Source organism: Eleutherodactylus coqui, chromosome 1 (genome assembly GCF_035609145.1).
Source record: "Eleutherodactylus coqui strain aEleCoq1 chromosome 1, aEleCoq1.hap1, whole genome shotgun sequence".
Taxonomy (NCBI): Eukaryota; Metazoa; Chordata; class Amphibia; order Anura; family Eleutherodactylidae; genus Eleutherodactylus; species Eleutherodactylus coqui.
Window position 1 is genome coordinate 119,753,942 of NC_089837.1, and position 25,211 is coordinate 119,779,152.

The 25,211-nt window shown below is 44.5% G+C and overlaps 1 protein-coding gene across 5 annotated transcripts in view; it reads right to left on the reverse strand.

The window, feature by feature from the left end:
• The window catches only part of DOCK10 (dedicator of cytokinesis 10), a 300,069-nt gene that overhangs the window by 229,695 nt on the left and 45,163 nt on the right, over positions 1–25,211 (reverse strand). For 2 of the 5 annotated variants that reach the window (XM_066599578.1, XM_066599553.1), the window contains exon 1: positions 15,183–15,659. The exons of 2 other annotated variants lie outside the window; for them this stretch is intronic. In XM_066599578.1, coding sequence (XP_066455675.1) covers positions 15,183–15,344 — 162 coding nt within the window. In that variant the 5' untranslated portion in view covers positions 15,345–15,659. Of the gene's footprint in view, positions 1–15,182; positions 15,662–25,211 lie in introns of those variants that run through there. One more of the 5 variants, XM_066599595.1, reaches the window with a different exon arrangement.

Sequence of the window (25,211 nt, forward strand, 5' to 3'; positions counted from 1 at the left end):
TCTTCCGACGTTTTGGTAGTTTGATTTACCTATCATTCATGCTTTCTGCTCTGCAATGTGATAAAACGTGGGAGGTGTGAACTGAATGCCCCATGATGCAAGAAGATAGGGAGGCTTGCGTCTCTGTGGAATTCTGTAGGGTAGTGAGTAATGCCCTTTAAGAGCCACATGGCACCTGTTACATGCTGTTCTGAACCCCTTACTGACCAAATCTGTTTGTGCCGGCCAAATTTTGGAAATCTGACATGTGTCACTTTAACATGGAATAACTCCGTAAAGGTTTTGCATATCCAAGTGATTCTGACAATGTTTGTTTCGCCAAATGTTGTACTTCATTTAGGTGGTAAAAACAGACCGATAGAATTTGTGTATATTTATATATTAAAAGCGTCATTAATGTTCCCATCTGTTTATTCTGGACGCACATTGGAAAAAACTTCAGTTTTTTTCAACCATTTAGAAAATGTACAAATTTAACATTGATTATTAACATTTTAAGGAACAAACACACACAAATATGGTCATGTTTTTTTTTTATTCCAGTAGGTAGTTTTCCAAGTGAGGGCAGCTTCACACGATCGTATGCAGAAAAATGCTCGCCACAGCGCAACATATTTGCGCATGAACGAGGTTGGATGAGATACATTTGTGTGCGTGTCTACACATAGTATGGTACTTTTTGCGCATGCAAGGCCAGTTCACACACGCGCACAACACACCCTATCCATGGATTACACACCATGGATATTAGCCTAATGAGGTCCAGATGTGTTCTTTCTAAGGGGTTTTATGCAGTGTGCTCCCCTTGCATATCTGCGCACCTCCAATAGACATTTATAGAGGCCCTTGCTACACAAAACAGAGAAGATATATCAGGTCCTACTTTTTTTGCATGCGCTAAACACACTCCTTAAAGCGAACTCATTGAAATCAAAGTTCTGCAACATAAAATGACATGCTTATAGATTAGAAATCCGCACTGCATGCTCCTTTCTGTGCAGATTTTTCTGCAGTGTGTGGATGAGATATATTACAATGTCATCTTTTTTGCTGATACTACAATATGTTGTCAATTTTCCAGCGGTTGCAAAATGATGCAAAATCTACAGCATATCCGTCCCATGTGAACATACCCTCAGGCCTTATTCACACGACCGTATATATACAGCCACGTGAAAAAAAAAAAAACGGAAAAAGATTGTGACTATCCGAAGCATTGGATTCCAATGTATTCATTAATGAATGATACTCTGCTGCGTAAAAAATCGTGCCGGGAAAAAAAAAAAAAAAAACGCACATCGGCGACCAATTTTATATGCTGCGTCCAAAGATAGGTCTTGCCCTATTTTTTGCCGAGATACGTTGGAAGCTCCCATAGACTCCTAATGTTAGCTGGAAAAAAGGGAGGGGGAAACAGTATAGCTGTCCAATACTCGGAAAAGAAAATAGCTGACTCTATTTAAACATTAATAGTCATTCCGAGGATTTCTGCCGACTGAGGGATTTCTGCGCTACAGCGTATGTTTTTGCCGATATGCTGCAGCCGCCCGTGTGAACGGCAGAAAATACATGGCTAGAGATCGCATACGGTCGTGTACAAGAGGCCTTAATGTAATCGTAGACTTTTTATTTTGGGGGATGCTTGTAATTGGTCCTTCTACCTGGATTTGCTTGCATTACTTATTGAATCCAGTGGGCAGCCAATGTTTTCAGCAGGCAGTCCTCCAAAGCCCAGGGCCCACAATGGATGTGGACTCTCGCTAATAGAGGCCGGTTACAATAATTCTCTTCTATCTGCTCAGCACTCCCTAACGGGGTTTATATTAAAGTCTTGTCTAAGCCGGCAACCCCTTTATCGCTGTACTTCACAGACGCTTAATGTCTAAATAAATGTCTAGCAGCTTACAAAGTGAATCCTCAACCTGTGAAAATATTGACTTCAAGACCATACCCACGGAGCGCTTATCAATGATTTGTACTTTAAGCAGATTTAAGGGCTTTGGATTGTGAAGAAAGATATTTCACTTTAACTGTAAATCATGTGGAATGTAATTATCTATCTAACTGCACTTCCAGATGCACCATAAAAGTCCTCAGACTGGATCTCTCCCTATAGAGTTATAGAAGAAGATATATAAATGTTATTACACCACAGTCATCCTATGCAGCCTGGGTCAAGAATTCCAAATTCCCTAAAGGGTCCGTTCAATAAAACTTAAAGGGACCCTCCTGTGGACAGTAAAAAATTAATGGTTTGTACCATTCCATTCCCAGTCTCTTCTTCCTGCATATAAAACAGTCTCAAATTCTTAAGCACTTAATGACCGCCCTTTTTGGTCTTTTTACAGTGGCCATTAAAGGGCTTTATTCTGATGCAATTGCCTTTTTTGGCACTGAATCAGAAGCCAGTTGGATAACAGCCGGGCACTTGCTCAAACAGTGGGGACCAGAAAAACCTCTAATCCCCGCTGTTTAACTCTATACATACTGTGGCCAATTCTATTGTGGCATTTAGAAGGATAACAGAGGTAGGGGGCTCCCTCTGACATCCATCGGACCCCACCATGTGATCCTGATGGGTTGCTGACTTATGGAATCTGGGCCTGCCAGAGACAGTGGCTCATGAGGCTCACCCTCTGGCTGAGCTTCACAGGCTTTATAATACGCTGCTATACTGAAGTATAAGAATGATGTCAAAAATGTCAAAACCCCACATTTCCCGTTTGCTGTGTTAAAAAAAAAAATCAAATATCTGGTATTGCCACATTTATAATGACTTATAGAAAAATGTTGTTACATTATTTAACACACGGTGCATGCCATGAGAAAAAACATACAAAAACATGGTGAAAATAAGTAATTTTGCCTAGCTCATTTTGCAAAAATCAGAATAGAAAGAGATCAAAATGTCATATGGATCAACAAATGAAAGCATTACAAAGTACAACTGATCCTGCAAAAAAAAAAAATCCTCATTTTTATACTGCATGTTAAACACCGTTAAAAAGAAGAAAAAGAAAGACCATGCCAAAATTGCAGAATGGAAAAAAGCTATGAAAATGTTATATGTTCCCAAAAATTGGAAAAATGAAGACTAGAGTTCATCCCGCAAATAACAAGCGCTGCGGAATAAGTTGGCGCTATATAAATAAAGATTATTATTATTATTATTAACAAGCCCTGATAGAACTCCGACAATGGAAAAATAAAAATGCTGTGGCTCTTGGAATGCGGCGACACAAAAGCAAAGTTTTCTTTTTTTTTGCGTTTTTTGTGTACAAAAATAGCAAAAAGCATAAAAACTGTATAGACTTGATATCGCTGGAATCGTGCTGACCGAGAGAATAATGTTATCCCATTATTTATTTTGCACACTGAATACTGTAAAAATGAAATGCAAAAAAAAAAATTGCAGGTATACGAACTGTACATTTTGCATGTACAGAGGAATTTTTACTAGAGGGATGATTTAATTTTAGATTTGTGCAGGAAAAATAAGAATATTCTGAAAATGAGGCTATGGCTGAATATTGAAAGGGTTGTCTCATTAAAAAAGCCCCTGCGATATGCCGTTAACATTGCAACCCTCTTATATGAGCCAGAGCAGAGTGCAAGCAGCTTCTGTTATGGCAGACTCGAAATGGACGGCCAGTCCTCTTAAAAGTGCCATGTAATACTACATGCCTGGTTTGTCGTGACTTTACCTGGAAATATTAGCTGCTAGCCAGGGGGTGTTGGGAGCGAGACCTGTGGCAATCAGCTGATTGATTGCCCCAGTGGCAAAATTTTAAAAGTTGTTATCTCTTAAATCGCCATTGACTGAAATGATAAATTTCTATATGGCATCAATTATCAACTCCGTTAAAGAAGGTCCAGTGACCTCACTTTTGCTACATGGCCATATCAGTGGAGTTTCCGTGGGTAGTGGGAAAAGGGAATGCCACAGTTGCAGGCCCAATATCTGGAAAGGGTGGGTAAGCATAGTTTTTGAGGCGGAGGTTGCCAACAAAAAGACACCAGGCAAGGCTCCCTTCTTTCCAGGGGCGTAACTATAGAGGATGCAGGGGATGCGGTTGAACCCGGGCCCAGGAGCCTTGAGGGGCCCATAAGGCCTTGCTTCTCCATATAGGGAACCCAGTACTATGAGTAAAGCATTATAGTTGGGGGCCCTGTTACAAGCTTTGCATCGGGGCCCGGGAGCTTCAAGTTACGGCTCTGCTTCTTTCCCAGGCTGCTGTCAGGCTTCTTGGTGCACAGACAACACTCTGGGAACCAACATAGAGTGGCACGAAGTGCAGCAGTGTCATCATGTGCACTTGTGCAGCAAGACTTGAGCATTCTTTTGCTGGGTACAGAAAAATGGTCTAGTGGTGAGGGTGGTAGCGACAGGAACACCTGGTGCTGGCAGGCCAAGCTGGTTATCTCAGTGGAGCATGTCCGTGGAAGTTCAAATTATAGGACTGTTCATAAATGGTAACTTTTTATATATGGACAGTTACTTCAGTGAAGCTTCCCCAGGAAAATGGAGAAAGATGTAGGAAGTCAAACCCCTCAGATGGTGGATCTTCCTTCCCTTGCACTAAAGTGCAGTGAGATATAGTACTGTTCAACTGGGGTAGAGTGGAAAGGGTCTGTATGCCCATACAATAGTACCCCAACATGATGTGAACAGGCCTTTAGAATGATAGTGAGACAAATTTACGTATTTAGCAATTCTACAATCTCCTTCAGAAACTGTCTTACATGCTTTGCACTACATTTATGATGCATTTTAGACACTTTAAGACATTTTTTTCCCAGCATCAAAAAAAGTCAGATTTCAAGAGAGTGCGCGGCTTTATTGGAACTAGATGTGGACTAAATGCAACCTAGTGCTCTCCGGCTGAATGATGGATTTTAAGTTCACTTTAAATTCAACATTCAGGCGAAAAGTGCACAATGCCATTACATGTAACAATTATCACTCATTTTCAGGCGTTTGAACGAATTTTGGTCGATAATGGTTGCGTGCAAATAAGCCCTAAACGTTCGTTGTTCACACCTCTATGGATCGAGGCAATGTTGTTTGCCATATTCTTTTTCTTCCTCCTTTTGCAGGAAAGAAGTACAAATGACCCATGGGTATGTACCCCCCTACAACTGTGGACAGGTGGAGCGCTGAGCAGATCTACACTGCTTATGGGGTTGGAGAAAAAGGATAACCTCAATTTAGGGCCCAACTTTTGTATTGGGCTTCTCAACAGCTGCCTTTGCCAAGTATGAAGCATTCCTAAGTCTTTCCATAAGAAAAACAACACTTCTACACGGTCATATCTGAATATATATTCTGCCTCTATAGGAATATCAATCAACTAAAGAAAACCTTAAAGTTGCCTGCTGCAAGCACCAAGTCATGACTGACTCCAAGGTTGACGTCACATTGTGACATTTACTTGGCAGACTGTTTTTTGCGGGGTGGTTTGCCATCGCCTTCCCCAGTAATCTTTACCCCCCAGCAAGCTGGGTACTCATTTTACCGACCTCTTAAAGAAAACCTTACTTACTACAAAAATAGCCAACGATAGTAACAAATCCCATCTGGTGGAGCCTATTTATTGAACAGTATGTGAGCGACTCATTAAACCCAGCATTAGATGGCTGCAGTATAAAAGACTGGAACCGGAATGAAGAATAAGGAAAGTGATCTCTTTTATGTAGTTCATACTGTACGCTGGTTAATCAAAAGAGGTCTTCAGTATGTATGGCCACGGTAATTAGCCACAGGGATGACAGTAATAAGTATGCAGGCTATATAGTAATTAGACACTGCTCTCTGACATTTCTCCTATTATTTGCACCCAGATGCTGTTATATTACTTGCTAGTGTCATCAACTGCAAATCTATTCTCTGATACTGGGAGGAACTGCACATTAGACTCATTATCGGAAGGTTTCCATCTAGTAGTGATCCTCCATAGGAATAGCGGTATTGAGTTAAAACTAGAGCTAGATAGACTACAATATGGGCAATTATAGGACTACATATGCAATCAAAGTGACCAGGAGGCTATAGCCCTTTTTTGGGGTTATCTGCAGAATAACTAATGAGTCCTTGGCAGAGGTTACCCATAGGCTCCATGTACTGTAATAGGCAGAATGGCGGTACCCCACGTGCCTCTATATGATGTGGTGTATGAATTCATGTTTTGGAAGTATAGCTATGTCTGTAAAGAAGAATACCTTCATAGTGCATCAAGGAACACCTGAGATATTATGAGGTACACTACAGTAGCAGCGTTGCCAACCTGATTTTTTCTTTTTCTGAACAACTTGCCCAAAAATCAGGGACGGACAACATTTTTTACAGACGCAAATTGGAAAATAGTGAATGATATAGATTATAAGTAGAGATGAGCGAGCACCAAAATGCTCGAGTGCTCGTTACTCGAGTCGAACTTTCAGTGATGCGCGAGAGTTCGTTTCGAGTAACGAACCCCATTGAAGTCAATGGACGACTCGAGCATTTTTGTATATGACTGGTGCTCCGCTAAGGTTTTCATTTGTGAAAATCTTAGGAAATCACCAAAGTCATGTAAAAAACACAGAAATGGATAGGGCAGGCGAGGAGCAACATGCAGGGCTGCATTTCGGGCTCCGAGGTCTCACTATTAAGCCACAATAGTGGCAAGATTGAGACCCCCCCCCCCCGGCAGTGTCAGCATAACGATCGTTCTCCTCTGCCACAGCTGTAACAGCTGTGGCAGAGCAGAACGATGTTAGCCCATTGAATTCAATGGAGCTGGCAATACAGCCGGCTCCATTGAAAGCAATGGACTGCCGGCGATCGCACAATGAATTTTTGGGAAGGGCTTAAATATATAAGCCCTTCCCTGCAATTCATCCAGAAATGTGTAAAAATAAAAAAAAAATATATACTCACCTAGTCTGGGCAGACGGAGTTCAGCTGCGGCCAGCTGGCAGTTCTCCTGAACTGCTCTCTGTAGTATTCAGCAGCCGGGGATTTAAAATCCCCGCCTGCTGAAGGAGCTGCCTCTGATTGGTCACAGCCTGACCAATTAGAGGCAGCTCTCACTCACACCCATTCATGAATTCATGATGGGTGAATGAGTGCTGCCACTGATTGGCTCAGCGCAGCTCTCAGCTGAATGACAGCTGAGCTGAGCCAATCAGAGGCAGCACTCACTCACCCATTCATGAATTCATGAATAGGTGTGAGTGAGAGCTGCCTTTGATTGGTCAGGCTGTGACCAATCAGAGGCAGCTCATTCAGCGGGCGGGGATTTTAAATCCCCGGCTGCTGAATACTACAGAGAGCAGTTCAGAAGAACTGCCAGCTGGCCGTGGCTGAACTCCATCTGCCGGGACTAGGTGAGTATATATATTTTTTTTTATTTTTACACATTTCTGGATGAATTGCAGGGAAGGGCTTATATATTTAATCCCTTCCCGAAAATTCATTGTGCGATCGCCGGCAGCCCATTGCTTTCAATGGAGCCGGCTGTATTGCCGGCTCCATTGAATTCAATGGTCAGTGCTCGTTTAATCGAGACAAGCACCGCGTGGTGCTCGTCTCGAGTAACGAGCATCTCGAACACCCTAATACTCGAACGAGCATCAAGCTCGGACGAGTATGCTCGCTCATCTCTAATTATAAGCGATATATGTTTGTAGGTCAGATGTTACCAGCATTTACTGCGAGCTGCAAAATGATGATAATTACAGTCATAATAACCTGCGCAAGTACCAACAGCCTTAAAATATTCACGGGCACATCTGTTTTTTTCTAGACACAAGTAAAAAGTGTCCTATTTTTACAGACTCTCCAGGAATTTCTTGACGCTTAGCAACTCCCTACAGTATGAATATATAAAAGTGTATTGGTGCCCTATTATATCTTTATATAGCGTGGCGATCGCACAGATCCCTAATACGGCCTTGTGTCTGATGTCTTAGATGTTTTTTAGATGTAAAATAACAAGTAACAATAGTTATGCATTTTATTATAATTAAAGGGGTTTTCAGAATACTGATGATTATTCCTTAGGATAGGTCATCAATATCAAATTGTGAATAGACAAATCCTAGAAACCCCCCCGATCAAATATTTGGTGCTTGGGTGAGCGTTGCGACCGTTTATTGTATATCAGGCACAGCGCCGGACACTGTGCAGCGGCTCTGCCTGGTATTGTAGCTGAATCCTATTCACTTGATGGAGCTGCAGAACATGATGTCACAGGTCAATGAAGAATCTGGAGCACTCACCTGCTCACCCTTCTAACAACTGATTGGTGGGTGTGCTGAGAGTTGGCCCCCCACTGATCTGATATGGACGACCTATCCTAATGGCCATTTTATATGGGACGATTATCGTTTAGAATCATTCAGATCCCACGTTCCCACAGGAATTTAGATGATAATCGTCCCATGTAGATACATGTAGAGACTGAACAACTGCTTACAGTGAATAGAGGTGGGCTAGGGGAGAACGCTCCCCAGTTGCTCTGACTCCATGCTGGCCGCGCTCTGAGCGATGCCAGTGAAACTTGCTCCTGTGTAACAGCACCGGATTGGCATCAGTGGAACAAGTGTCAGCTCGTGCCATGTAAAAGGACCTTAAGGATCCTAAAGATAGGTTAAAAATATGTGAATCCTGGAAAATGCCTCTAATAATACACAGGTTTGCATCTTTTGATAGCGGACACACAAGTATTTTCAATAAGGAGACACGGCATAATGTTTTAACATAAGAGTCTTGTGTAGGATAATATGGTGATGCATGTAGAGTTGTGCAGAACGCTTTTCACTATTCCATTAAAGCAGTTGTCCAGTTTGTCCGATCCCATTTTGTCTGATGGTTTCCAAGATGAGTTGATCGCAGGGTGTTCCCTACTGAGATCCCCTCTGATCAGATGTTGGAGGGCTTGACAGCAAGTGTTCAATTCCCTGCAGCTTTAGGATCAATGGGCTAATTGTGTAACATATTGTACAATGCGCCTGAGTAAGAGATGCTTTTTGCAGCTGCTCTAATAGATGAAGCCCCCCTTTCTGTCTACTAACTCTGAAATTACTAATAGGGCATTTTTTAAAATGTTTCCAAGCAGAACAATCCCTAAAGAGTCTTTTTTCTATTAAGTCAAGTGTGATTCTATTATTATTAGACAGTTGGCTGCTTGCTACATATAGTGTTATGTTACTTTCTTACAGTGCATAAGTTACACCTTACTTTTGATAAATTGTCTGTAGCAGGGGGCCATGTGGCCAGTAAATAATTCCCCCATGGCCAAAGAACATGTTTGTTTTCTAGGCTTTGCTTAGAGATTATGAGACAAAGTCAATTTGGTGTTTTCACACACACACATATATATATATGTAAGAGTACAGTATATGTATTACTATATCTGTAAACAGGCTCTGCTTAATGGGGTAAGTTCCAAGTTATAAAGTTTTTCCTTTCCACAGGATAGGAAATAATGTTAGGATTGGTTGGGTCTGACCGCTAGGACCCTCACCAATCTCTATAAATTTGTTCGTTATTTAGTTTCTGTCTGCATAAGAACTGAACGATGGATCGGTCCGTGTAAACAGGCAGTCATGCATCTATGAACGACTGCCTGTTTACTGTGAATGGAGATGGGCAGGATGGAATGATCCCTGACCTGCTCCGTTCCATTCACTGAGTGATGATCCTTCGGGTGTAGAAGCACAAGAACAATCATTGCAAGTAGTACCTGTCAGGCATCTGCATCCCATGTAAAAGCACCCTTAACCGGGTTCTGTCATTAGAAAACAAAAAATCTATACTTGCTTATTCCTCCGCTGTCAGTCTTCTCCCCGCTGACTTTCTCCTGGCTTCCGCAGTCACGTTACCTCCAGCCGGAGTGATTCTTCTTCTTCTTCTTCTGGTGACGTAGCATTCACTGTCTATCAGGGAGTGCCGAGCTATTGCTGAGACTGCACATGTGCGCTGTCTCTCTGCAATAGTATATGAACTCTCTGTAAAAGATTGGCATTCCTTCATAGGCAGTGAACGTTACATCACTAGTGACGTAGCGTACATTGCCCGACAGGAAGAAGAATGCTAGCAATGGACGGTCCATAACAAGAAGAAGAGGATCCAGCCGGCTTGCGGTGAGGTGACCAGGGAGACTGGAGAAGATCGGGGAGTAGAAGATGCGTAGGAAGACTGACGGGGAAGGGATAAAAAACTCTTTAATGCAGCAGGATATCGCAGTATGTCGTGCTATCAAGGTAACATTTTTTGTATCTGAGACAGTTTTGAAGATAACTGACATATGCACTAATATGTATTATTGTTTTATTGTTCAGAGTTTATTTTGCTTTTTTCTCTTTATCTCTTTTCCAGTCCTGATATAAACAGGCAATCAACGGACCAGAGCCACACATGCACAGCGCGGGGTGAGTAATATTTCACGTCAGAAGTGAGCAATATGACATTATCTGACATTCTCACTATTTTTCTTGATATCCTTAAATAAGACTCTTGGGTGTCAACTTTTTTTTACATATCGGCGCACTTCACATCACTACAGAAAGTTGAAGGAGGTCTACCTTCTACAACTTCATTCTTGGTCTGTGGTTTTCCGCTCCCTTACAACACGATTGATAGGTCACTGTCACCCTCATCTAGAATATTCTCGGCTTTTTTGAAACTTTTCGTAATGACATGGGGAAAATAAGATGAAAACTTCATCACTTGGTCATGCCATCTCCAACTTATGGACACAGTCAGAGGAAAGGCTGAGCCATATGAAGGGTAGTTTTACACACAGCATTTGTGGCGCTTTCCCCTTTTTTCTGGCAATTGTTGAGTTTTTATTGACAAAAAAAGTTTGCAGTCAGTTGTTTGTTAGAAGTCAATAGGTAAATATTAGAGATGAGCGAGCGTACTCGCTAAGGCAAACTACTCGCTCGAGTAGTGCCTTATGCGAGTACCTACCCGCTCGTCTCTAAAGATTCGGGTGCCGGTGGCGGAGAGCGGTGAGTGGCGGGAGTGAGCAGGGAGGAGCGGGGGGGGGGGGGGGGGGGGGGGAAGAGAGTGAGAGAGAGATCTCCCCCCTGTTCCTCACCCGAATCTTAGAGATGAGCGGGCCGGTACTCGCATAAGGCACTACTTGCTCGAGTAGTTTGCCTTAGTGAGTACGCTCGCTCATCTCTACTAAATATTAAATGTGCTACATGCAGTAAATTTGTGTGCTTTTTTCATCACTCATGTTTTTTTCGGGTTAGTGGCAATTTTTCACAATCACAGCAGGGTGTAGTTTTGGCAGGTTTTTTTGTGCATTTTAGCATCATTTCTAAAAAATGGTGGAAAAAAGTCCGTGAAAAAAAAAATGGTACCCAAAAGGCTCATAAAAAAAATACTGGCTTTTTGTACATAAGTTTTTTTATTGCAAAAAAAAAAGTTTATAAAAAGTGTGCCTGCAAGAAGTCCAAATGGATAGCACAGGATTCTAAAAACATAGCTGCTTCTTCATCATACGCCACACCTGTAAACTGGTTGAGTCTGATGCTGCAGCTCTATTCGAATCATTTAAATGGAGATGAGCTGCAATTTTAGACACAAGTCATGGACAGATGTGGCGCTATTTCTGGAAGACAGCAGCCATGTTTTTTAACCCTGGACAACACTTTAGGCTGGGGCTGCACAGTTACTTTTGGCCATGACAGGGATCACATGACCTTAGACCTCTGTGCAGCCATGTGACTTTGTAGTCTCGTTGAGGTCAATAGGGTCACAGTGCGAAACGCAACTGCAACCCGCACATCACAAAAAATCCAAAATTTGAATTTTTTTGCCATGAAGCATAAGGGCAACAAGGCAACTTATTACAGTTTTGAGACAAGGCTATTTAGCGTTAAAGGGGATTTTGTTTTGAAAAATCCATCCGGGATAGGTCATCAATAGTTGATTGGCTGGGGTCGGTCGCTCAGGATCCCAACCGATCAGCTGTCAGTGCCACAAATACACAGCAGTCGGAGCATAAGTCTCTACTCCAACCTCTGTGTAGTGGCCGGTGCTGGTAATTGCAGGCACGGCTCGCACTGATTTCAATGAGAGTCGTGCTTGCAGTTACAAGCGCCGGCCACTACACTGAGGTCAGAGCAGAGACTTCTGCTGCCTCCACCCTGACGCCTGTGTAATTACGGCCCTGTCAGCGGGTGTACGATCAGCTGATCGGTCAAGGTCCCTTTAAGATAATCACATTGCACTGCAGCTGGAAGCCAAGATGTGTTCAAACAGTAAGAGGACAAGTTTATTAGCCATTTAGTATTGCTTTGTGCTAATTATAGAATCCATTTGATATCCATCATCTAAACGAGCATCCTACAATGTACACCACAATGTAAGAAAAGCAGCTAGAATTGTTAAAGGTCCACTAAGTAGGCCATAAAGGTGCAGTATATAAATGTTTGCAGAGGTTTCCAACAGCGATCATGGAGGCAGACATTTTTCCTGACTTGGTATGATTAGGCCGGTCTCACATGAGTGGATGGTGATTGTGGGTTCCGTGAGTGATTCATGCGTAAGTACATGGTCATACGCAGTACATTACGCACCTGTATGCAGGGTCACGGCCAGGCTCACAGCTGGATCCGCTGCGGGCCTCGGGAAGTGGATACCGCATATGGCCATGTGAGCATGGCCGTCCGATATACACTACCATCTGATGCATCAGATCACACAGGCGTATTCCCATGGCATAAAAGCGCCCAGCCGAACTATGGCCGCTCCATAGACTCCTATTGGAGCCAATGACAGCGGCTGGAGAAGGGAGGTGGGAGGAAGTTTAGCAGCATGACTGCTAAACTGCCTCCCCCTTCTCTCCTCCTCTCTCTTCCCCTCCAGCTGTTTGCAATGGGAAGGGGGGCAGGATGGGGGGCGGAGCTCAGCTCCGCCCTCTCCCATTGCTGGCTGGAGAAGGGGCGGGAGATTAGTTCTATGTGAGTGCGATGTGATTCACACGCATAAAAATCACGTCTTTTTTAAACAATGGGATCTATTTTCGTGTATGTATTTTAACACTAAAAACTCGCACGGGAAACTCACCATCTGAAGCATTGGATTCCAATGCATCTGTTCAGATGGGACGATTTTCCAGCACGTAAAATTCGGCCGGCCGGGAAGGATAGCGCTTTTACGCGCGACCAGAAAAGATGGGACTTGTCCTATCTTTTGCGGGAATAAGCCAGTAGTTCCCATAGACTCCTATAGGAGCCTATGAGAGCCATCAGAAATGGGAAGGGGGAAGGAGTTTAGCAGCAGCTTGCCGCAGCTCGGCCATCGAATGGGCGAGAAAATGGTAGATGGTAGAGTTAGAAGGGACCTCCAGGGTCATCGGGTCCAATCCCCTGCTCAGTGCAGGATTCACTAAATCATCCTAGACAGATGTCTGTCCAGCCTTCCATTGAAGAGAACTCACCACCTCCTGTGGCAGCCTGTTCCACTCATTGATCACCCTTACTGTCTAATATCTAATTTGTGTCTCTTCCCTTTCAGTTTCATCCCATTGCTTCTGGTCTTTCCTTGTACAGATGAGAATAGTGCTGATCCCTCTGCAGTGTGACAACCCTTCAGATTTTGTAGCGTTCGTGTGAAAAAGGCCTAATACCGGCTTCACACGGGCATAAGCGTATTTATGTGTGCATTTGCATGATGGGCGCTGTGTTTTTGTGTGCCTATTTTACTGAATTTTTTTTGCGCGCATGCCCTGCATACTTCCATTGATTTCAATGGGCAATTAATTTTAATATGTGCAATTTTCATGTGCAATATGCATGAAAAAACTACATGCCACATATTATTTCATGTGAAGGAAGTGCGCGCACAAAATACGCTCATGGTACTATTCACTGCACTACACACACAACTTTTGCACACATAATACGCAGCGCAAATGTGTTCATGTGAATAAGCTCTAAATTTATATTTACAAGAGGCGGGTTACACCCATTGTTTCCAATGTGTCTATTTACATAGCAAAGCAGAAAACTCTGGTATTATTTCTTATGGGCAAGTTAAAAATTGCATTGCACTCCCAAATACATGCAAGTCTGATGCGATTTTTAACATTTTTCTATTGCCAAACCATGAGATTTTCACGCACATGTTCAGCTATGCGATTTTCTCATATAGAATATTGCAGTTTTCCAAGTGCAATATGGGTCCAGGTTTCTCAGACCAATATCGCGCCTCTGATATAAATTACACGAACCTGCACAGCACATGGTGATGCAATAAACTTTTAGCTTGGTGTCCCTTTAAGTATTTTTTTTTAACCAATTGGGCAAAAACTTTTCAGCACAGACCTTGAATTGAGCTATTCTGCAGTAGAGCATACAGGTTACTCTGTTTTGCACATCTTGTCTGGGTCTTAAGGAAGAAGATTCTGTGGTTCTAGGAACTGCCATTAGCCAGTTTTTATTGGCCTGCTTGTCAACACGAGTCTAAAGGCCAACACCAACAGAGATCCTCTAAAAGAAGACCATCCTGTACAGTAACTTCATTCCATATCTACCCAATGGTGTATCCCCAATGCTGTCTAATGCACAGAAGGACAATATAACATTAGAGACCATTGTTTATAAACAAGAAGCCATAACTATCAGCTCTGGAAATCCTTGCACTGATTTATTATTATGCTTCTCAACTGTAATACCATAATATTGCTGAAAGCAAAACAGTCCATGAATATTCCCCAGCCAGATACATTAAAGCAAAACATTAAAGACTTCAGGCCTTGAATAGGTCATACATTTGCAGAATACCACTTTTATACCCCACCATTTCTCTACAAGATAACTAATGCAAATTATTGTATAATGTATGCTACAAAAAAAATCCACTCCTCCTCTGCACAAGCTGTCACGTACGCTACAATAAGGGTTGTGCCAAAATTAGGAAGCCTATTACTCCCATCACCATACAAAAAGTCATTGTCATCCATTCAGAAGTATATAAGACGTCAACATGTAAGCAACAGCAGAAGTCGCACCAACCAAATGAGTTATGTTACATAAGGTAGGGACACAGCAATATATAACATTTCTACAGAACAGCCCCCAAAATCAGAAAGGATTAAATCCCCTGTTCCTAAAATAAATGCCACAGCTGTAGAAATAATCCTGTCGCCACTGTCACAGTTTGCAAAGGCATACTCTACCATTATGATCAGAGTTCTCGGTCTGCTTATTTCATCCACATCATCCTGTAGCACAATTTCATGTGACAGATCTTCTTGTCGTCTTGTGCAAATGTGAGGACAGCTCCTCTGTACCACCGAGCGAAAGGCTTGGAGCAGAACAATGCTGGCAGCACAGCCCATATCTGCATCCTGAAGCCCACAAAATAACTTCTATGTTGCTGCTATGTTTGTACAACAGTGGCTCCTTGTCCCTGAAAGCAGCCTACACTGCAGCTGCAGCCAGCAGGCTCTCCAATCAGTTCCTGCTGCCCGGATCATCTGATCACCACTAAATAGCTTGGATGCAGCTAAAGGAAAAGACTTCATCCACTGTAACTGAACACTTGCACAGACATTAGGGCATGAAGCAGGCTCCAAGTCATTCTGGAATGGAGAGAACACCAAGGTTTCCTGTTTTCCTATTTCCAAAGAAAAGACTTGCATTTCCAGTGTTCTTCTATTGAAATCATCTGTTCTCAAATCATGTTGGAAAAAAGGAAAAGTCAGGAAATGGTCTGATTTTATACAAAGCAACAGTGCATATCAAATATTACATTGTACGCCTGCCTTAACAAGCAAGGATTATAAAACAGGGATTGCATTAGGAGAGATTTCCCTCACACATTGTTATTCTGGCGATGTACAAGTGCCCTCCCCCAGGGGCATGTAAGGGTATGTTCACACAAGGCAGAAATTTGGGGGAAATGGATAAATCTATTGGATACATGTGACTGGGATTGTTTCTGCAGCATGTACGTGGATTTCTACAAGCCCAATTCAAAATAATGGGACAGAAGCAGAATTATCTGCAGCAAATCTGCTGTGTGTGACTAGACCCTGATGTTGAGTTTCCCATCGTCCTGATGCCTATCACAGGAATTACTCCTGATTGTTAAGGGTGAGATACCAGCAGTGCTGGACTTGGGTTAGATGGCATCCTTTGTGGAATTGTATTACACCCCCATCATAAGAAAAAAAACAACAGTATATATATTGCATTGATAGGCAATCTTCCTGTATTGTGCATAAAGAAGCAAGATAGCAGCATAACCACACCAGAACAACTCAGGGAATAAATATTGCACCAGAACCAAGCTCATAACAGAAATACACCACAAACAGAGCTCAGCACACAGATACAGTACCAGAACCAAGCTCATAACATAAATATAGCACCAGAACTAAGCTTATAGCATAAATACATCCCAAAGCAGCCTCAGTATACAGATGCAGTACCAGAACTAAGCTCATAACATAAATACAGATATAGAACCAATTTCATAGCATAAGTACAGCACCAGATCTAAGTTTATAAAATAAATACAGCATCAGAATTAAAGGGGTTGTCCCGCGCCGAAACGTTTTTTTTTTTTTTTTCAATAGCCCCCCCGTTCGGCGCGAGACAAACCCGATGCAGGGGTTTAAAAAAAAACAAAAACGGATAGTACTTACCCGAATCCCCGCGCTCCGGTGACTTGTTACTTACCTTGCGAAGATGGCCGCCAGGATCTTCACCCACGGTGGACCGCAGGTCTTCTCCCATGGTGCACCGTGGGCTCTGTGCGTTCCATTGCCGATTCCAGCCTCCTGATTGGCTGGAATCGGCACACGTGACGGGGTGGAGCTACGAGGAGCAGCTCTCCGGCACGAGCGGCCCCATTCAGAAGGGAGAAGACCGGACTGCGCAAGCGCGTCTAATCGGGCGATTAGACGCTGAAATTAGACGGCTCCATGGAGACGAGGACGCTAGCAACGGAGCAGGTAAGTGAATAACTTCTGTATGGCTCATATTTAATGCACGATGTACATTACAAAGTGCATTAATATGGCCATACAGAAGTGCTGAACCCCACTTGCTTTCGCGGGACAACCCCTTTAAGTTCATAACATAAATACAGCATCAGATCTAAACTCATAACATAAATACTGCATCAGAACCAAGCTCATAACACAAATACATCACAAACCGACCTCAGTACACAGATACAATACCAGAGCCAAGCTCATAACATAAATACAGCATCAGAACCAAGCTCCTAACACAAATACAGCATAAACTGATCTTAGTATGCAAATACAATACCGGAGCCAAGCTCATAACATAAATACAGCATCAGAACTAAGCTAATAACATACATACAGCTCTAGAACCAAGTTCATAGCATGAATACAGCCCCAGTTCTAAGTTAATAAAATAAATACAGCCCCAGAACCAAGCTCATAACATAAATACATCAGAAAACAACTTCAATATACAGATACAGTAACGGAATCAAGCTCATACATAAATACTGCCTCAGAACCAAGCTCATAACACAAATACATTTCAAACCAACCTTAGTACACAGAAAAAATACCAGAGCCAAGCTCATTACATAAATACAGCACACGCCAACCTCACGTTGGAGACTCGGTCTGGGTATTTTCCAGGAGCAGGAGACTAATGTTGGTTTGTGCTATGGCCTGAGTCATTATAAGAGTCATTGAGGCTTAGTCCTGGTGATTAGGTATGGCCATCATGAGACCTTCATGACCAGGGTCAGGCTATTCTAGGTTATGTCTGGGCTGATCATGATAGTCTTGGTATAAGGCCCAGCAGGCTCCAAGGGTAAGAAACAAAGGTGTTCTGTCTAACTATGATGCTTGAACAATTTTAATAACCAAAGAATGTGCAATAATAGTAAGAAACAACAGGCCATTCACAGGCCGTGATTATGAGCAGTACTGCCGGAAAGCAGGTTGTTATATTGCCTAGAATAGAAGAATTCAACGGTGGTGCCTGGCTCTGGCCCCAATACAGAAGCGGTTTCCAGCCCATAGGGCGCTGTATCTTCTGCTCACACGCCCGTAGAGCAATAGACGCTTCCTCACATCTCCCAGGTGGAGATTCTCTGTGTACCACTCACTTGCAACACCTCAAGCCCGCTCTGCCCACTTTCGGTTTCTGTTCTGTGGTTTACTGCTAGGGACAGCCACTCTCCATGTCCTCCTGCCGTCCTTTTGCTTTTTCAAATTTTATTTCCTCCCCACTTTAAAAACATAATCTCTCTAGGGTGCCTACCCAGCGATATTTTTTCTTGCAATGCGAGAGCGATGATTATGAAACCATTGATTTTCAATGGTTTCATACTCATTTGCGATTTTTATTCTTAAGTCTCGCAGCACAGAGAAAAAAAATCTGCGATATCGCTCAGTGTAGTCAATGTCGCCCGCGGCAGCAGTGCTGGCACCATTGAAAACATAGGGAGTACATCACGGACTTCAGCCACAGCTGTCACAGCTATGGCAGCGGATTCCTTCATTCCCGCAGGGACTGTGGGGATGAAGAAATCCTCTGCCATGGCTGTCACAGCTGTGGCAGAAGTCTGTGATTCTATCCCATTGCTTTCAATGGGGTCGGCACTGCTGCGGCCCCATTGAAAGCAGTGGATTGCAGGCAGCCCCCGCAGTGATGATTTTCGGGGAAGGGCTTGAACTAGCTGTAAAAAAAAGTAAAAAAAAAAATTATACTCACCTCTTCTCTCTGGCACGGCAGTCTTCTTCTGTGCTCTGGAAACGGGATTGAAAAATTCCCTACCCCAGAAAGCAGAAAGCGCTGGTCTTCTTGGCTGAGCGCTCAGCCAATCACAGGTAGTGCTCAGCTATTGAATGACAGCTGATTGCTGCCTGTGATTGGTCACAGCACTCAGCCATTCATTTTTTTCCCCTTTTTTTTACAGCTAGGGCTGATTTTCCGGGAAGAGCTTATATTTTTAAGCCCTTCCCCGAAAATCATTGCTGCGGGGCTTGCCTGCAATCCACTGCTTTCAATGGGGCTGCAGCAGTGCCAACCCCATTAAAAGCAATGGGATAGCATAACGAACTTTTGCCACAGCTGTGGCAGCTGTGGCAGAGGATTCCTTTTTCCCCATGGTCCCCGCGGGGATGAAGGAATACTCTGCCATAGCTGCGACAGCTGTGGCAGAAGTCCGCAATGTACTCCCTACGTTTTCAATGGGGTTGGCGCTGCTGCCACCGACACCATTGAAAACAATGAGCGATATTGCAGCATTTTCTCTGCACTGCGAGGCACTCGATCTCGCTAGTGAGTAGGCACAAGGGCGGATTTGCATTGCGAAATCAGCGGCGGGAGTCCGCCTCCGAGCTCTACAGCAAATACTGTCCATAGCATACTATGGAAAAGTGATTCTTCATGCACACGAGTGAAAACCAATTGCAGTTTCCGCTTGCGGAAGAAAAATCGCAGCATGCTCCATTTTGCGTGGATTCCACGCGGACAGCTCCCAATGAGGTCAATGGAAGCCATCCGATCCGTGGCCCTTCCGCAATTGACAATGTGGAAAGGTTGCAGATTCTGCTTCATTGCTAGGCAATGACACGGGAAAAGCAGGAGTTAAAAAAAAAATTGGACTGCGCATGTCTGATGGCGAGCCGTGCGGACCATCCGCAGTATTGATGAAGACACAGAAAGGCAGGCACGTGCGGGAACCAATGCTGCATGGGGAATCCAACCCACCCGTGTGCAGGCGGCCTTATTTTTCCGGTTACATAGCTTGTTTTTTGTGAGACAAGTTGCATTTTTTAACCCTTTCCAATCCAATTTGTATCCTGGTTTTCCTAGGGGGCTTACTCTTTTTCTGCCGTTATACAACGGCGCTATATGCTGGCTAAAGCCAGTACTGCATGAGGTGACACATTGGATAGGCTCCAACAGCAGAGAGGCTGGCAATATACAGTAAGAGAACCCCGATGAACGTCTTCCAACATTGGAGCTCTACAGCCTTAAATCATAATGTCTTCAGAGGTCAGAAAGTGGATTGGAAAGGGTTAAAGGTGTCATTTAATGCTCTATGTAACATACTGGAAGACTTTAAAAAATTTCTAAATGGGGAGAAATGGGGAAAAAAAATGCAACAGCGCACTTTTTGGTGAGCATTTGCTTTTATGGCCTTTTATGATGCACTAAAAATGTGGGTTCAGTATGACTACGGCAATACCAAATTTATAGTGTAGTACTGCTTGAGAAAAAAAAACAAAAAAAAACCTAATTTGCTTTCAGTCACCATCTTTTGACCACCATGGGGTTTTTTTGTGTGTCGATTGTGTTGTGTGAGGGCTTGTCTTTTGAGAGGTGACTTGTAGTTTTTATTAATGCCATTTCGGTGTACATACAGTGGATATAAAATATTTCTACACACCTCATGTTTTCGTCATGTTAAAAAATCTACAAAGATGAAACGTTTCAGATTTATTTCCACCCTCTATCTGACCCGTTATCTGTACACTTCCATTGAAAAACAAACTGATATTATAGAGAGCTTTGACATACGAGATTCATGTAATACACTCACTTCTGCACAATTTTTCGTTCAGGCGGGTCGGTAAATCCATAATGTGGTTGATCACCCTTATATTTGGGGATGTGGTTGTGTTCAGAATTAGCCAATCACATTTAAACTCATGATAAATAGTAGTCAGCACTCCGCTGCCATTACTTACAGGGATTCTGATTGATCCCATAGAAAGTTCAGCTCTTCTAGGAGGAGTTTCATGCCATTTTCTTAGTTACATTTTTTTTAGCAAAAGTCATAGAATCATAAAAATGATAGAGCTAAAAGGACCTCCATTGTGTCCTAAATGTAACACAAAAGCATTATTTTTCTTCTGCATTGTCTACTTCTGTAATATGTGGTTTGGGGAAAAACGAGTTAAAGGAATTGATGGCTTGATAACACTTCCCCTTCTAGAGGAATTCTTCTTCTTTTCTTACTTTTTTTTTGTTTACTTTTAAGAGGAAGTCTTCAGATACACGTAGGAGTAAGGTCTGTGAATGCAGGCTGTCATTGGTTCCCAAAAAGACAGCTCAAAGCCCAGAGGTTCCTGCTACTGGATATCAGACACAACAATAAGCAAACGTCTGTTGATCGGTGGGCATTTGGTAGCTGACAGATCTATCTTCCCAGTCCTGCCAAGACTGTTTGGGGCAAAAACACTGTTTAAGGCTGCATGCACACAGCAGAGCCGTGGTCACAGGAGGAAGTCAGAGCACCAGCTTTACTCCCATTGAAATCAATGGGAGCGCCGAGCTGCTCCTCCACTTTCTGCACCATGGTCAGCACATCACCTCCTGTCCTGAACGTAGGTTAGGGCAGGGGTCCCCAACCACCGGGTCGCGCCGTTGGGTGTTTAGCACCAGTCCGCGGGACCGCCGGGAACTTTTGCTCTAAACACAAGGCCCGCGGGCCGAATCCGGCCCGCTGTCTTGTGTTATGTGGCCCGCGGCATGCCGACGCCGCTGACCACTAAGCGATTACAAGCGGGGGCGCCGCAGCTCCCCGCTGATAATCGCGCTGATCCCGGCGCACACTGCTCTCAGTGTGCAGCCAGGATTCTCCTCCCTGAGTCCCCTGCTCATTAGTTCCGCAGGAGAGGACTCGGGGAGGAAGCGTTCCGGGCTGCACACTGAGGTCAGGGCAAGCAGACAGAGAGCGACGCTGTAGTAAGTATATGGGTTGGGGGGCTGCCTATTACTGTGGGGGCTGCCTATTACTGGGGGGGGGGGCTACTTATTACAGGGGAAGGGGCTGCCTATTACTGGGGGAGGGCTGGTTATTACTGGGGGTGGGGGTGGGGGCTACTTATTACAGGGGAAGGGGCTGCCTATTACTGGGGGGGGCTGGTTATTACTGGGGGAGGGGCTGCCTATTACTGGGGGGGGACCTGCTTATTACTGGGGGGACCTGCTTATTACTGGGGGGGCTGCTTATTACAGGGGAAGGGGCTGCTTATTACTGGGGGGGGGGCTGCCTACTACTGGGGGGGCTGGTTATTACTGGGGGGGGGCTACTTATTACAGGGGAAGGGGCTGCCTATTACTGGGGGGGGGGGCTGCTTATTACTGGGGGGTGGGGGCTACTTATTACAGGGGAAGGGGCTGCTTATTACTGGGGGGGCTGCCGATTACTGGGTGGGCTGGCTATTACGCGGGGCTGCCTATTACTGGGGGGGGGGCTGGTTATTACTGGGGGGGCTGCCTATTACTGGGGGGCTGCTTATTACTGGGGGTGGGGGGGGGTGGGGGCTACTTATTACAGGGGAAGGGGCTGCTTATTGCTGGGGGGGCTGCCTATTATTGGGGGAGCTGGTTATTACTGTGGGGTGGCTGCCTATTACTGGGGGGGATGCTTACTGGAGAGGGCTGCTTATTACTGGGGGGGTGGGGGCTACCTATTAAAGGGGAAGGGGCTGCTTATTACTGGGGGGGGCTGCTTATTACTGGGGAGGGGCTGCTTATTACTGGAGGGGACCTGCTTATTACTGGGGGGATTGCTTACTGGGGGGGGCTGCTTGTTACTGGGAGGGGGGCTACTTATTACTGGGGGGGGGCTGCCTATTACTGGGTGAGGGGCGCTGTCTATTACTGGGGGGCACCCTGCCTATTACTGGGGGGGCGCCCTGCCTATTACTGGGGGGCGCCCTGCCTATTACTGGGGGAGGGCTGGTTATTACTGGGGGTGGGGGTGGGGGCTACTTATTACAGGGGAAGGGGCTGCCTATTACTGGGGGGCTGCCTATTACGCAGGGCTGCCTATTACTGGGGGGGGGGCTGGTTATTACTGGGGGAGGGGCTGCCTATTACTGGGGGGGGACCTGCTTATTACTGGGGGGACCTGCTTATTACTGGGGGGGCTGCTTATTACAGGGGAAGGGGCTGCTTATTACTGGGGGGGGGGGCTGCCTACTACTGGGGGGGCTGGTTATTACTGGGGGGGGCTACTTATTACAGGGGAAGGGGCTGCCTATTACTGGGGGGGCTGCTTATTACTGGGGGGTGGGGGCTACTTATTACAGGGGAAGGGGCTGCTTATTACTGGGGGGGCTGCCGATTACTGGGTGGGCTGGCTATTACGCGGGGCTGCCTATTACTGGGGGGGGCTGGTTATTACTGGGGGGGCTGCCTATTACTGGGGGAGCTGCCTATTACTGGGGGGTTGCCTATTACTGGGGGGGCTGCCTATTATTGGGGGGGCTGCCTATTATTGGGGGGGCTGGTTATTACTGGGGGGTGGCTGCCTATTACTGGGGGATGCTTACTGGGGGGGGGGCTGCTTATTACTGGGGGGGGTGGGGGCTACTTATTAAAGGGGAAGGGGCTGCTTATTACTGGGGGTGGCTGCTTATTACTGGGGAGGGGCTGCTTATTACTGGAGGGGACCTGCTTATTACTGGGGTGATTGCTTACTGGGGGGGGGCTGCTTATTACTGGGGGGGGCTACTTATTACTGGAGGGGCTGCCTATTACTGGGTGAGGGGCGCTGTCTATTACTGGGGGGCGCCCTGCCTATTACTGGGGGGGCGCCCTGCCTATTACTGGGGGGCGCCCTGCCTATTACTGGGGGGGGGCCTGCCTATTACTGGGGGGGTGACCTGCTTATTACTGGGGGGGGGGGGGACCTGCTACTTATTACAGGGGGAGGGGCTGCTAATTACTGAGGGGTGGGGGCTGTCTATTACTGGGGGGGGGGGAGATAAATTATATGCTGCCCTATGTGTGTGCTGGTAGATTATATACTGCCCTATGTGTGTACTGCCAGGACATTCTAAATTAAATAACTCCAACCCCCTTCATAACCCCGCCCCATATAACCAAAGCCCCGCCCATATACCACACAACCCTGCCGGGCCTTGTAAAAATGGTCTTGCTTGAAGCCGGTCCCTGGTGCCAAAAAGGTTGGGGACCACTGGGTTAGGGGACCCAAACAGCAACAGTGAGGTAATGGTGAAGTATATTCAAAATATTACGGTTTCATAATTGTAAACAATTTCATTTTTTGTATCCCTAGAAAATGGATTTTTGGCTTTTCAGTTCCATGTGCATGAGTTTTAAAAACTCCCTTACTGTAAGGGCAAATTCACTTGGGTGTTCGCAAATTCAGATATTATAAATCAATTCTATTTCAAAATGATTTCCCACTGATTTTCATGTGCACTTGAAATTTTTTTTTCACACAATTTTTTTTTTTACATGCATATCAAAAAACGCATCTTTGTTCTCTTTTTCTTTGTTATGGTTTCCATGGTCACCTGCATTATAATTGGATATTAACACCGCCATAGACTGTTCATTCGAATAAAAAAACAAAATCACAAGTGTGAATATATGCATTTAAAATATTATGCTTTATTTCTGTCAGATTTTTTTTAGTTCGTAAATCATATGGAAAATTTCTCCATGTGACTATTCCATAAACGTGGTGAAATTTCTGCAGAAAAATCAGTTTTGGGAAATTCTGCAGCATTTAGAGCATGTGTGAAGCAAACACAAATGCAGCAAATCCGCAGCTAAAGTTTGCTACAGAGATTTCAATTAGAGAGGAGCAAGTATACTTGCTAAGGCACATTACTCGAGCGAGTAGTGCCTTAGCCGAGTATCTCTCCGCTCGCTAATAGCAGCCGCCACGTGCTCGCAGCTGCTATTCATTCACCTGATTTAATGCTCAGATAGCTGCGCTGTTTTAGTGCAGCTTAAGCACGGCTATCTGAGCATTAAAACGATGCTCGTGTGAACCAGTCCGTAGTGGAGGGTTTTACACACAACTTTTTGTGGCAGGGTTTGAGCCAAAGCTAGAAGTAGATCCAGCAGGAAGGAGAAGTCCTTTAAAATGAACCTGTCAGCAGGTTTATGATGCCCGAACCATGGGCAACATGAACCCAGGATAGGTACAGTATGTCTATTTGGACCATGTATGTTTTATTCTGAAACACTACTGCATTTCAGAAAAAGCATACTTTGGGCCTTTCACAAGGGAAGGAATAGGCTGCACAACGCACCAAAAGCTGCAATAAATTTTGCACCAAAATCTGAAGGCTATCAGCAGATTTTGGTGCAGAATTGAAAATTGCCTAAAATATGCCTACAATTCCAAATCGAAATCCGCATTAAAGGCCTTTAGACTCAGAGTCAAACAGGTGGGCTGTGCTGGTCTCTCTCCACCCACAGTTTGCTGA